Raw genomic sequence first — 16,018 nt, 5'->3', positions numbered from 1 at the left:
TTAATGGATTTTAGAATCTGGAGAAACTGTTGTTAATGAAAAATTGTTATACATACATACACATATATATATATGTATATACATACACACACACACACACACACACACACACACACACACACACACACACACACACACACACACACATATATATATATATATATATATATATATGTATGTATGTATGTATATATGTATATATATATATATGTATATATATATATATATATATATATATATATATATATATATATATATATATATGTATATATATATGTATATATGTATGTATGTATGTATGTATGTATGTATGTATGTATGTATGTATGTATGTATGTATGTATGTATGTATGTATGCAGGTATTAAAAATACAAGTTTTATAATTCCAAATCAATCTTAAATCATTATTATCATTATTAACATTCATGTTTCATATCGGTATGGTTGGATAGTTTGACAGATCCAGTGGGCCGAAGAAATGCTTCATGCTTCAGTGTCTGTTTTGGCATGGTTTTTATGGCCAGATGCCCTTCCTAAAGCCAACCACTTTACAGACCGTATTGGGTGCTTACAACCTGTACCAGCACTAGTGAGGCCATCATATGGTCTGCAAGACTATGAACTCCAAGGAGGCAACTTTATCCTTGGAGAAGAGTGGCAAAAGATGGGTAACAGTATAAGAGAAGGAGCCAGAGTAAAACAGGTTTCTGGCAGTAGGGGAGCTCCATGACTACTACATTTTAGAAGCGAGGGTGGGTATATTGAGAAGAGGGGAGTAGAAGATGGCTGATAGCATTGAGCAGCTGAATAGTAAATGAACTATGTTAGAAAATAGTAATTTGAAAACAGTGAGAGGTTTGCATATATATGATAAAACATAGGTTTGGTGTATTCACAAGTGTTGGTTCAGAAACAACACATCCATATAAACATATAATAATCCATGCATCTCTTTAGATTACATACATGTCAGAAGTGTAACTGACTAGAAAGATAAGATGGCAAATTTCTGGAACATGGCCATGTTGGGGCAGGCATGTAACTTCAGGTTCAGTTCCACTGCACGACACTTTGAGCAAGTATTTTCTACTGCAGACCAATGCCTTGTGAGTGGATCTTGTAAATGGAAACTGTGTGTGTGTGTGTGTGTGTGTGTGTGTGTGTGTGTGTGTGTGTGTGTGTGTGTGCGTGCGCACACACATGTGTCTTTTCTTGTCTTTGTGTTTGATCCTTCTCCAATGCTCAACAACAGATGTTGGTTTGTTTGCACCCCTGAAGTAGCCACCACAAGGTGATATAATTTACTGCTGAATTAGTGTCATCATCATCATCATCATCAATATCCACTTTTCCATCCTCACATGGTTCACATGGAATTTGTTGAAGCAAATTTTTCTGCAGGCCGTTGTCCTTTTTGTCACCAACACTCACCTGTTTGCAAATAAGGTAATGTTTCCCGATGAGCAGATATGTTTACACTAAAGATTGGAAACAAAGGACACCACTTGCATGACAGTGACACTTGTTTACAACAATCACACCGAATCAAAGTAACAAAACAGCAATACACACACACACACGCACACACACACACACACATACACATGTGTGTGGCACGTAAAAAGCACCTTTTGAATTTTGAGCCCCATACAGGCAATGACAAATGACCAAGACCTTTGGCAATATGCTGTGCTTGAGTAAAAGACCCATCAAGCCAAGTGAAATTGTAGTCATGGCAGATACTTGTGTCATGCAACTGGCACGTAAAAGCACTCTTTACACTCTCAGAGTGGTTGGTGTTAGGAAGAGCATCCAGCTCTAGAAACCATGTCAAATCAGACTGAAGTCTGATGCGGCCCTTCAGCTTACCAGCCATTGTTAAACCATCAAACCCATGCTAGCATGGACTACAGACGTTAAATAAGGATGATGATGATGACATATATGCACATACACACACACACACACACACACACACACATACACACACACACACACACTAGACTTCTTTCAGTTTCTGCCTCCCAAATCTACTCACAATGCCTGGGCCAATCTTAGGCAATAGTAGAAGACACTGTGTGGTATCTTAGGCCACACAATAGAACTGAACCCAAAGCAATATGGCTGGGAAGCAAACATCTTACCACACAATACTGTGTGATTGTTGGTTTGCTGTGGTTAAGTTTAATTTTCCCCTTTGAGAATTGTCTTTCTTCTAGTCAGTACAACAGAAACAAGAGATGAGCATTGGCTTTGTCAATTACTAATGTGAAAGGAAAAAAAGACTTATAATGAAGTTATTATTGTAGCAGTGACCCAGAGTAGCCACAGACCACTGGTTTGAACCATAAAGGAGTTTAGTTTAGCAGACTCTAATTTCTCTGACCCTAAAAATGAGCAAAGCTCAAGCCAATTTTATACTTATTAGAAAATCTATAAACCAACATCATTGACTGAAGAGCAAATTATAAAAAGATAGTGCAGATATAAATATTGATAAGTTTATATTTTATAAAGATGAGGCTAATAGTTCAATAAATTATAGTCACTGACTTTTAGTATAAGTGTAAGATCACTGATTTGGAGAAATGTATAGTTGATTAAATCAATCGCAACAACCTCAGCAGAGTTTGAACTCAAACTGTAAAGGGCTATAAGAAAATATTTCAAGGAATTTTCTGATGTTGAAATAATTATGCAATTCCACTATAATCATTTAAACTGTTTCAGATATTGGGAGACTTTTGTTTTAAGGATACTGATTTTAGGAAAAGCAGAATGATGTCTGAACAAAAACACTAACATTTCAAAACAGTTGTTAATAAAATTGGCAAGTGGGAAACTGTGGCACTAACCACAAAAATGCATGAAAAAAAAGCACAAACATGGGAGTAACTCTCCTAGGTTGGTTTTATTTAAAGTAACATATAAACTATTGGGTCTAAACTGGAAATGTTGCAACGTAATGAAAATATATATGAGTGTACTTACCTGTGGGGCAATAAACAAAGCTGCTAGAATGGTGATGAGGATCTCATTCTTATGAAACCAGTTCCGAAAGCCTTTAAGACAGCCTTGAGTGTAGATTCGATGATTAACTGCATGTCTCTGAAATTTAAATAATAATGGTTTCAAATTTTGGTACAAGACCAGTAATTTTGGGAGAGAGGTATCTCAATAACATTAACCCCAACTACCTAACTGGTACTTATTTTATCGATCCTGAAAGGATAAAAGGCAAAGTCGATCCCAGTGGAATTTGAACTCAGAACATAAAGTTGGATGAAATCCCACTAAGTATTTCACCTGGTGTACTAACAATTCTGCCAGTTTGCTGTCTTTAAAATTTAAACAATAATGATAACCATTTATATATGTGATGCTTCATTTTAAGCCATAAAAAATTAATTCTTTCTAATGTTGGCACAAGGCCAGGACATTTTTGAGGGTAGGGACAAGTCAATTGCATCAACCCCAGTACTTGACTGGTACTTATTTTATCAACTTCAATAGCGTTAAAGGTATACTCAACCTCAACAGAATTTTAATTCAAGATGTAAAGATCTAGAAGAAATGTCATGTCAGGAATGAACCTTTAGGTCTCAATAAAATCACTTTATGAAGGTTTTTACTTGGGTCTAGAATTATTATAATCTTGCCAAGCTTTTAGATTGCTTTAGTGATTGCTTCAGTGAGTGCTTCAGGGTCTAGAGGTCTTAGATGTTTGTAATTTTGTCTGGCACTAGGTGTTTGAGTTTTAGACTTTCCTATTATCTTTTGATTGTAAAGAAGAGGTCAAAGTCATGAACCGAAAGGAAAGTGTATATTTTTTGTTTATTGCTCTTGTTACCTTTCTATGGTCCTCTACTGATCTGTAGACCACTTTCTCTATGAGAAATGATAATAAATCTAATATACAACAATAAAAGACAAAAAAATATGTATTATGATTAACACAAACATGTTATAAATAGTAAACAAGTTGAAGCAAATCTCTTTTTGGTTAAAACCTATTTGATAAGTAAATTTTTTCAGCATTTGATATGATTACATTTTATGGACAAATATCAACCTGTTTAAGTTAATACATAAGAATGGAGGAATGCGTTTGGCAAAAAGCTGGAAAAAATGTGAAAAGAAAATATTCGGTGTGTGATGGAAAAATGTTTAGCACTTTTAAACCTGTTTCCAAACAATTATTTTGATGTATTCTTTCATCTGATAGCACATACAAAAATAAATTTAATGGAAAATTCAAAACGAGGGGCTGTCACATCTTAAAATACATACACAAATAAATAAATAAATAAATAAATAAATAGATAAATAAATAAATAAATAAACTGTTATGATGGCATTCATGTATAATGGACATTATTGATCTGGCATTGCTAATGTTATTGATTCATAAAATAATGACATACTCATAAATAAAATATTTATTTTTCAATTATTCATCTCATACAATGTTCTGGCAATAGGAAGATCAGAGCCATATATTCACTATGCCATATATACACTTTCACATTGTAATATTTCCACTGTGCAATTTCATCATTCAAAATGTCAGACAGCATTTCATCTTTAGTTTCAATATTGGTCTCCATTATAAATATGACCACAACCACCAGCTCCTTTTAAAATACTAATGGACATAGTCAAAATGTTTTTTAATAAATATTCTTTATATATGTCAGTGTATGTATATATGGATGTATGTATTTATGTATCTATGTGTGTGAGTATGTATGTATTTATATATGTATATTCGTATGTATGTATGTATGTATTTATGTATGTATGTATGTATGTATGTATGTCATTATTCAGTTTATTTATTAAGATTTCTTGCCAATAGAGAAAGAACCAATTTCTAACCTAGATCCAAGGCTCCTTCATTGGAATTTCAGCATCAACAAGGTATTTTTATATGTATGTATGTATGTATTTGTGCAGATTTGTATGCCTGTTTTATGTATAAATTCTCATGCATATAGTTGCATGTCTAGACATGCGCATATATACTTAAATGATAAACTTCCTCCTAGCAGGATTAAAAAAAATTTTTTTTTAGAGCTCCCAGCATCCTTGCTTGACTTTAGGGTGGTTTCTGCAGGAATTTTCTCCAGACTTCATCTTCTCTTTATTCCATAACATGATGGGCTGAAATTCCAGTCTGTGACGGTGAAAGAGACCTTTCATCTTCTCACTTACCTCAATGATTTTGACCTCCAGTACTAGAAGCAATGACGATGAAGCAATTATGTTTATTTCTTCCTTGGCAATCCTAGAAGTTTCAACTGATAGTGCTGTTGCTGTTGCAGCCATGATTGTCTACAGCGATATACTTCTACTCTTCACTTTTTACAACAGGTTCATATGTTCAGTTTCCCATATATATAGAAAAGGAGCTTTCTTCCAGTACTTCACTGCTTCTATTATGACTATAACTCCTAGAATAAGTTTTGCTCTTTGGGAGCCATCAATATCTAGAAATCCATGCAGACTCCACTTGATCACTAGCTATTATTGGGCACCTCTAGGCTCATGACCTGTTTATACCTTTATAGAAACAGAGGTAATTGAGAGACAAAGGCCCATGTCACCACCAATGTTTATGGTCTTGGCTATGATGTTTCTCCTGCCCATGTATTGTGGAATTATCTTATACGCAGGTATATCTTCTTAACTCATGTTCAAGTGTGCACATTACCACATGTACATACACTTACATGAATATAAGAACTTGCTTATATATATATAAAAAAAAAACATAAGCCTAGGCTTAAACATACATGAACTATTTCAAATATATTTACATAAAAAGAGAAGAAACTTTTACTTACCTCTTTATTTGTGATATCAAAGCCACACATTTCATTTCTTAAATCACCCTAAAGTAAAAGATGATATCAAATTAAAAATATCCAAGAGGAAACATTAAGTAAAAGCTATCAAATGGTAACTATTTTATACATGTAATTTTAAATTTGCCTAGGTCTTTATCCTAAGTTTTATACTAAGATTTTCTTTACATAGAGTAGAAAAGAAAAATTATCAATCTTGGAAATGACCCTTTTATATAAAAGTTTATTAATCCTAATTAACAAAAGTACTTTGACTGCAGGATTTGAACTCTGTATAGTAAATACAAATTCAAGACTATTTCATATAAAAATAATTTGAAACAACAATGACCTCTCCTCCCTGATATGTTATTTCTATGCCACCTAAAATGAGACTCCTACAGTCTATAAACCAATTTTAATTTTATGCTTCACTTTCCAATCTTTAAATAAAATATTTTATCCAATAACCTCACTTCCTTGATCTGTATTCCACGATCATCTTCTATGCACATTTCTACTCTAACCTCAATAACATGTAACAATTCCATTTTAATACTAACTACACTAAGTTCACTCAGTTACTGCTATTTCCAGTCAATAAAAGTCTGTAGATATTGGCCCCTCACCCATTGGTTATTTTTTTTTACATTAAACACTAAACCTGTTAGCAAATAGTTAAGTAAGAAGAATATATCATAACATACAATATGGAACATATCATTTTTAAAGTGTAGACAACCACAGTAAGAATCAAATGTCTTTTAGTGGTGTATATGGCTCCCAAGATTTGTGATGAGCTCAAGTTTTACAAAATTAAGCAAATAAAGAAATAATTTTCTGTTCAATAGATTTGGATAGTTCTTGTTCAGAAGAAATGTTATATTTTTCAGATGAACTGAAGAATTTAGAATAAGTCCTTTGCAGCTGAGAATGTTTGTTATAAAACAAGAGTATTATATAACAAGAGTATTCAGAGAGTGCAAGCCTCTGCCAACACAATGCCAACATCCTCTCAACAATTAGCCAGAGATGATTTTTAAAAAGAGAATATGAGATAAAATCCTTCAATGAATATCATGAGACCTTTTGGTTATTTCTTCTCTTAAATTCCGGTCTTTCTTTAGTAATCCTGTTGTTTTAGATTGATGTATAGAATTATGTATATATGTAAGTATACTGTAAAGTGTTAAAATGTATGTATAATCTCCTAATATAATAATGAGCATTGTCTTTTTATATATTTGTATATGTATATATATATATATATATATTTGTGTGTGTGTATATATATATATATACATATATTTCGTTTCTCGTGTTTAAAGTTTTTTGTGATGTCCTGTACCCATATATGCTTGTATGTATACATATAGATGTCGGTATGTACATATATGTATGGATATATGCATATAATTATATATTATTTATGTTATGTATATATATATATATATATATATATATATATATATATATATATATATATATATATATATATACTCTTCTACCTACCGACCCTGTAGCCCTGATGGTATATAATTATTTGCTCTTAACGTATTGGGTTTCTAGACTAATTCTTTCTTTTTCCTTCTTCCTTTTGTTTATATTATATGTTCTTGTTTTTCACTCTGATGAAGATCAATTGCCTTAATTTGAATGCCCTATAAAGATGAATTTTACTCTTGCATTTATGTATAGACTGCATTTTGGCAATCTGATCAGTAATGGATCTAAGATATGTCATGTTACCTATTTTATTATGTCATGCTTTGTATTAAAAAATAAGCGATAAATGTGGTCCAGCCGATGTGTTGATTAATCTGTGGTTTTCACCATTTCCTAATTATTTGCATTGGTTCCTGATAAACTCTTGTTTACGTTGTTGTTATCTGCACTCTGTGTGTATGGTGTGCCTGCACACCATTGCCCAGGGATGATACAGTTAATAGATACTGATAGTATATATGGATTTTTTATCCCTTAGTCGGTTACTATAACTGCTATCTCTGTTTACACACACACACACACACACGCACACACACACACACATACACGCACGCACACACACACACACACACACACACACATATATATATATATAGGTTGAAAAAAAGACAAAAAACAACAACAAAAAACAACTCGGCCAGAGTTCTTTCGTCACACTTCTGTGACCACATCAGTGGTCCTTTGCTTTCTTCTTTCTTATGTGTGTCCCACCTTGCTAACTATCAGCCATTTTTCAATGTGTGTCCCACCTTGCTAACTATCAGCTATTTTTCAATGGCTGATAGTTAGCAAGGTGGGACACACATAAGAAAGAAGAAAGCAAAGGACCACTGATGAGGTCACAGAAGTGTGACGAAAGAACTCTGGCCGAAATAGGATTAATGTAATGTAATATAAAGCTGAAGCAAATTAACACCAAATATACAGTGCGTGTGTTTTTATTGGCTAAACTGGCAATATGACTATCCCCAAGTACAACAATCATCATCATCATCGTTTAACGTCCGCTTTCCATGCTAGCATGGGTTGGACGATTTGACTGAGGACTGGTGAAACCGGATGGCAACACCAGGCTCCAGTCCGATTTGGCAGAGTTTCTACAGCTGGATGCCCTTCCTAACGCCAACCACTCAGAGAGTGTAGTGTGTGCTTTTACGTGTCACCCGCACGAAAACGGCCACGCTCGAAATGGTGTCTTTTATGTGCCACCCGCACAAGCCAGTCCAGGGGCACTGGCAACGATCTCGCTCGAAAATCCTACAGGAGCCAGTCTGGCGGTACTGGCAACGGCCACGCTCAAAATGGTGCATCTCATGTGCCACCCGCACAAGAACCAGTCCAGGGGCACTGGCAACGATCTTACTTGGCTTGCCGGGTCTTCTCACGCACAGCCCATTTCCAAAGGTCTCGGTCCGTAGTCATCGCCTCGGTGAGGCCCAATGTACGAAGGTCTTGCCTCACCACCTCAGCCCAGGTCTTCCTGGGCCTACCTCTTCCACGGGTTCCCTCAACTGTTAGGGTGTGGCACTTTTTCACGCAGCTATCCTCCTCCATTCTCACCACATGTCCATACCAGCGCAATCGTCTCTCTTGCACGCCACAACTGATGCTTCTAATGTTCAGCTTTTCTCTCAAGATACTTACACTCTGACGGGTATTCACATTGACATTACACATCCAACGGAGCATACTGGCTTCATTCCTTGCGAGCTTACGTATGTCCTCAGCAGTTACAGCCCATGTTTCACTGCCATGTAGCATGGTTGTTCGTACGCATGCGTCATACAGTCTGCTTTTACTCTGAGTGAGAGTCCCTTTGTCGCCAGCAGGGGTAAGAGCTCTCTAAACTTTGCCCAGGCTATTCTTATTCTAGCAGCTACACTTTCAGCGCACCCACCCCCACTACTAACTTGGTCGCCCAGATAGCGGAAGCTATCGACTACCTCTAGTTTTTCACCCTGGAATGAGATAGAAGTTGTTTCCTGTTTGTTTGCAGTCTTTATTGCACCTGAACATCTGCCACAAACAAAAACTAACTTGCTAGTTAACCTGCCTTTGATGTTGCTGCACCTCTTATGTGTCCATAGCTTGCACCGGGTACATCTTATAGAGTTACTACCTACTCCTTTTCTACATACTGAGCAGGGCCATCTACCTGAAGGGGTTTGTGTTTTATCTACCTTCCTACTTATTAGGATTTTGGTTTTAGCTAGGTTGACTCTAAGGCCCTTCAATTCTAGACCTTGCTTCCACACCTGAAACTTCTCCTCTAGTTCTGATAGTGACTCCGCAATTAGGGCAAGGTCATCAGCATAGAGGAGCTCCCAGGGGCAACCTGTCTTGAACTCCTCTGTGATTGCCTGGAGGACTATGGTAAATAATAGGGGGCTGAGGACGGAACCTTGGTGGACCCCTACCTCTACCCGGAATTCATTGCTGTACTCATTTCCAACCCTCACCTTACTGGCAGCATCTCTGTACATGGCTCGCACAGCTCTCACTAACCATTCTTCTATCCCAAGTTTCCTCATTGACCACCAGATAAGGGATCGGGGGACCCTGTCAAAGGCTTTCTCCATGTCAACGAAAGCCAGGTACAGAGGTTTATCCTTAGCTAGGTATTTCTCCTGCAACTGTCTCACTAGAAATAAGGCATCAGTAGTGCTTTTACCTGGCACGAACCCAAACTGCATCTCATCTAAATTGATTCGCTCCCTAATTAGTTGGGCTATGACCCTCTCTGTAACTTTCATAACCTGATCTAACAGCTTGATGCCTCTGTAATTATTTGTATCTAAAGCGTCCCCTTTACCTTTGTAGCAGTTGACTATGATGCTGCTACACCAGTCATAGGGTATGACTCCTTCGTGTATCACCTGGTTCGTAATACGGGTGACTAGGCTATAGCCAACACTGCCAGATATTTTGAGCATCTCTGCAGTGATTCCTGATGGGCCGGGGGCTTTCCCGGTCTTCATACTCTTAATTGCTTTATCTACCCTGGTACTATCAACTCGGATAGCTGGTCCCTCTATTGGGTCGACATAAGGCAGGCTCTCTTTCTCCCATTCATTCTCTTTATTAAGCAATCTATCGTAGTGGCATCTCCAGACCTCTTTCTTTGCATCCTCATTTAATGCAAGCGTACCATCATCCATGCGAACACATTTCTCTCCTACAACATCACTATTCTCTCTCCTACACTGTCTTGCAACACGAAATACCTCGAGTCTTTGGTCCTCACGGCGCAGAACATTGGCAAATCTTTCCTTATCTGCTTCCCCTCTGGCTAAATAAACCTGTCGCCTAGCCTCCCTTCTGGCACATTGGTACAATTCCCTGCTACCACCGTTCTTCCAGTCCTTCCAAGCCTGTTTCTTTTGTCTAATAGCCCTGTCTACCTCCTTGTTCCACCACCACGTTACTCTGGGTTGGGAGGGGACCTTACACCACCCACAAATCTGGTCGGTGGCTTTCAACAGGTTGTCCCGCAGAAATCTCCAATTGTCTTCCACGTTGTATGATGCTATATCCCCTTCTATTTCGTTAAATGCTTCAAGTAACTTGTCTCTAAGTTTCTGTCCGTTTGCAGGGTCTTTAAGCTTCCACACCCTTCTTCTCCAAGCCTGTCTAATTTTGGGCACCCATTTTGCCTTGATCCCAAAGTCGCTAACTACTAATCTATGTTGTGGGGTACATTCTTCGCCAGGGTAGGTTTTGGCATTTATAAGCCGCCCTCTTTCCCTATTTCTGGCGAGGATGTAGTCGATTTGGCTAGAGTGTCTGCCGGAGCGGTAGGTGACTAGGTGACTGGCAGGTTTCCTGAAGTTGGTATTGCAGACCATAAGATTGGTTGCATCACAGAACTCCAGCAGTCTGGTTCCCTCCTCGTTGCGGGAACCGAAGCCATAGCCTCCATGTATGCCATGGAAGCCCCCAGCACGACGTCCGACATGACCGTTGAAGTCTCCAGCCACAAAGAGAAGGTCCCTGTCACTCGTCGACGAGGTAGTTTGCAAGAGGGTGTCATAGAATTGGTCTTTCAGACCATCTGGTAGCCCCGGTTGAGGTGCATAGGCTGAGATGACAGTAGCTAATCTATGATGAAGCACTAGTCTGATCTTAAGTACTCTGTCACTTACTCTAACGACCTCGATTACCTTATCCACCCATTTCTCCGCTAGAAGTATTCCTACGCCCCCGACCCCGTCAGTGTTCCCTGCCCAGAAAATCTTGTACCTGTGTTCTTTGCCTGTGAGGAACCTTGCAGAACCTCCTCTCCATCTTACTTCCTGGATGCAGCACATATCTACACATCTCCGTTCAAGCATCTCAACAATTTCACCAGATCTACCTTTCAGCGTGCCGACGTTGAGAGTGCCAATCCTAACAGTATGGGTGTTGGGGGTGTGGGCCTGTAGCCTGGGAAGGGGAAAAGCAGTGTCGTGTACCTGAAAAGAAAACTTGCAATTGGAAGAATTCATAAGCAAAACAGTACCTACAACCTGCAAACATTTCTCAACCTTAATGCGCTACCCAAAGGTAGGGGAGAGGATGGCCAAGGCCACTAGATGGGTTCCGGGAGACAGCCGAGGTTGACAGGATGGCAGAGGAATGAACTTCCGGTGGAGGGGGCGGGATGACAGAGGAATGAACTTCCGGTGGAGGGGGTGGGATGACAGAGAAATGAACTTCCGGTGGAGGGGTGGGATGACAGAGGAATGAACTTCCGGTGGAGGGGGCGGGATGACAGAGGAATGAACTTCCGGTGGAGGGGGTGGGATGAGAGAGAAATTAACTTCCGGTGGAGGGGGTGGGATGACAGAGGAATGAACTTCCGGTGGAGGGGGTGGGATGACAGAGGAATGAACTTCCGGTGGAGGGGGTGGGATGACAGAGGAATGAACTTCCGGTGGAGGGGGTGGGATGACAGAGGAATGAACTTCCGGTGGAGGGGTGGGATGACAGAGGAATGAACTTCCGGTGGAGGGGGTGGGATGACAGAGGAATGAACTTCCGGTGGAGGGGGTGGGATGACAGAGGAATGAACTTCCGGTGGAGGGGGTGGGATGACAGAGGAATGAACTTCCGGTGGAGGGGGTGGGAGGGCGGGTTACCGCCAGCGAGTAGATAGGGCTCTTAATTGTAGATTTTAAATATTTGAGAGACAACAATGCATAAATCGTAATTTTTAAAAGAGCAATGAATTCTGGGTGATTAGAATATAACGTAGCATGAATTTAGGAAGCTTAGAAAATGAATAAGCATGAATTTAAGACAACAACTGAATTCAATTGAATTTCATGGAGAGAAAAGATAAATAATAGGGGGCAACTAAAGCGCGAAGGTATTTATGAGATGTTTTGAGGCCGTAAATAAATAAAAAATCTCTATCTTATCTGCATCTGAAGACCTTAAGGAAAAACTACGAAAGAGAGAGAGAGAGGATGGAGGGGTAGACAGAGGCATGGCGGGAGAAAAGATCATCATCATCATCATCATATATATATAGAAAGAGAGAGAGAGAGAGGGGGGGGGGCCAGTCAAGCAGCACATCACGCTGTAATTCTTGGGCTGAGAAATCAACACTTAAAAGCCATAATTTTAAGGAGCGATAAGAATTTTTGAATAAAGGAAAATGGGTAGTGGTGGGTAGGTACCGCCAGCGAGTAGATAGGGCTCTTAATTGTAGATTTTAAATATTTGAGAGATAACAATGCATAAATCGTAATTTTTAAAAGAGCAATGAATTCTGGGTGATTAGAATATAACGTAGCATGAATTTAGGAAGCTTAGAAAATGAATAAGCATGAATTTAAGACAACAACTGAATTCAATTGAATTTCATGGAGAGAAACAAGATAAATAATAGGGGGCAACTAAAGCGCGAAGGTATTTATGAGATGTTTGAGGCCGTAAATAAATAAAAAATCTCTATCTTATCTGCATCTTGCGATTTCGTCGTAGTATGTCAGCGAGATAATTTAATATATATATATACATATATAAAATAGACTCTGAGTGAGAGGTGAAGGTAGAGGAGATGAATGGCAAAGAGAGCATTGTATGAATGAGAAAGGAAGGGGTGATAGATGAATAATGAAGGAAGGAGTGTAAAAGCCAATAAACGGCATTTGAAGTGTGAATATGTGTGTAAAAGAGAGGTGTGTGTGTGCGCGCATGCGTGTGTGTGTGTGTGTCTCTTTGCATTCATGTTTAGCCCCCACTCCCACCACTGCTTGACAACCTGGGTTGATGTGTTTACATCTTTGTAACTTAGCAGTTCAGCCAAAGAGACTGATAAAATAAATACCAAGCTTTAAAAAAAAAATTATAGTTTCTGTGGTCTAACTTCTTGACTAAACTTCTTCAAGATGGTGCTCCAGTATGGCCACAGTATAATGACTGAAACAAGTGAAAGATAAAGATGAAATGAAAGACTGAAAAACCATTCCAATGTCCGAACTCAGAAATGTGAGACGCCAAACTGAGGACCACAAATTATGTAATCTATCTCAGAGTTCATATCTATCACTTTCCTGACTGACAGCAACACACGAAAATAACCAAGAATTAATTAGCAAATATCATTTACTCACATAAAATTATCTATGATACGAATGATACAAGCACAGAAGGATTTAAATTGGAAGCTCAAATGCAACAGCTACTCATACAATACAGAAATAAATAAAGAATAGAGAGAAAAATAAAGCAAAGACAAAAAAAAAAAGATTTGAAACTAAATGGCTTAAATAAAATTTTAGCTTTGTCTAAACCAATATAATACAGACAAAATATTCCAGGTGATTATGGAAATGAAAGATCAGAAACTCTTTTTAGTCTTTAATTATTCTATGAGATTCCTTTAATCTTATCAGATTTCAAGCTATATGCTCCATTATGGATGTCAAGAATGGAAGCTGTGATTCGTTTACTGTATTTCTTCTTTTCATACAATTTTCAATTTTACTCTTAATTAATGTCAATTATCTATAATTCTATTATCACAAGTGTTAGTCTTCAGATTAATAAAGTATTCTTTTTCTAAGAACTCTTTTTTAAAGACACTGGTATCAACCAATACAAAAATGTTAAAATACATAAGTTAGATTTTTTAAAATTAATTTTTTATTTTAATTCTTTTTTATTGAATTTTAGTTTTTATTATCAGTCAATTTACCAAAACTGATAGAAGTAGAATAAAAACTTAAGTAATCTCTCACACACATATAAACACATGCATAAACATATGCATAAGCACTGACACAAACATATGAACACACATAAACACATGTGCACACACATGTAGAAGATAGAAAACAGTCAAAATGAGCTGCAAAGCAAAGATGACTTTTTAGTCCAGCTGATGATTTGCAGCTTTTACCACAACCATTACATAAATGTCTCTTCTCAGTTAAATGCAATGCAGGATCATGAAATTAGCATTATGAACAAAATATACCTTGTTAGACCACTAATAGCAAAACAATGTTTATTTTATGATCAACAGACATTTGTTCATACAAATGGCAATAGTCTATCATAATAATATTCGAGCAAACCTATGATCAAAAGGTTTTCCAGCTATAGCTATCCCTACATTATTTAATGTGCCACTGCTTTTTTAACCCTTTAGCATTTAAACCGGCCATATCCGGCCAAAAGTATTCTGCTTGTTTTATGTTCAAACTGGCCAAATCTGGTCTCTCACACCAACCCTACAATATCGTTTTAAAAATTAACAGCTACCTCATCAAAATCTTATAGCTACAAGATAATGCATGATTAGTTCAAAACAATGTGGATGAAAAAGCATTAATTTTGGCAGAATAATGCAAACACTAAAGGGTTAAAAAATGATGTTATTTGAGAGAACTGTGGCTGCTATGTCTAGCAGATCATATGACTATCTATAGGTCCATGTGTTGACAGTCTATTTTGATATGTGCTGTGAATTCCTAATGGCACTGATGATTATGATGATGATGATGATGACAACGACGACGACAATGACGGCGATGGCAGCGATGGTGGCGATGGTGATGGTGATGCCAATGATGGAGATGAGGAGGAAGAGGAGGCCAGATACCAGATGTGTGCCTGTGTGTAAGTTAAGGGTTATTGTTCACTAAATAGTGATACGTTTCCTATTTCAAAATATAGCTGGACCACTATTAGCTATTACTTTAAAATAAATGTGTAAACATGTACCTTCTAGCTACAACTAAATATCAACCATGTTGACAGCATGTAAACAGATTTGTACTTATGATATTTTGGAAATATGTAAACAAAACAAGAAAAATCAATCAAGTAATTATCTAGTAATTAAATAAAGAACAACTCCGTTAAACAGAAAACTCAATCATGTTGACAACATGTAAATAGATTTGTATATTTAGCATTATAAAAACATGTTGGTATAACAAAAAAATCAATCAAGCAATTATCCAGTGAATGGATAATAAGTCACTAGATGATTTTATCTGAAAAATTACTTTAGAAAATTCGTTCATAAATGACTAAATATATGTAGAAAATTAATATCCCTGAAGGATGAAACATCTGAAAATCATTATGAAAGAAATACAATTTGATTGCTATGATTGATCCATAGTTGCATTTCCCAAATGAGGTCCAAGTAACTCCATCATTCCTTGAA

At 37.4% G+C, this 16,018-nt stretch overlaps 1 protein-coding gene across 3 annotated transcripts in view; it reads right to left on the bottom strand.

Annotated features, from left to right (window-relative positions):
* LOC106870387 (tetraspanin-33) overlaps nucleotides 1-16,018 on the bottom strand; it is a 176,815-nt gene that overhangs the window by 8,197 nt on the left and 152,600 nt on the right. For all 3 annotated transcript variants that reach the window (XM_014916430.3, XM_014916431.3, XM_052978563.2), the window contains 2 exons: nucleotides 5,848-5,895; nucleotides 2,993-3,109 (listed from right to left, as the gene is read on the bottom strand). In XM_014916430.3, coding sequence (XP_014771916.1) covers nucleotides 2,993-3,109; nucleotides 5,848-5,895 — 165 coding nt within the window. The remainder of the gene's footprint in view (nucleotides 1-2,992; nucleotides 3,110-5,847; nucleotides 5,896-16,018) is intronic.

Source organism: Octopus bimaculoides, chromosome 2 (genome assembly GCF_046866305.1).
Source record: "Octopus bimaculoides isolate indiv1 chromosome 2, ASM4686630v1, whole genome shotgun sequence".
Classification (NCBI taxonomy): Eukaryota; Metazoa; Mollusca; class Cephalopoda; order Octopoda; family Octopodidae; genus Octopus; species Octopus bimaculoides.
Note: the sequence above shows the minus strand (reverse complement) of the source record. Positions and strands in the feature narration are given on the sequence as shown.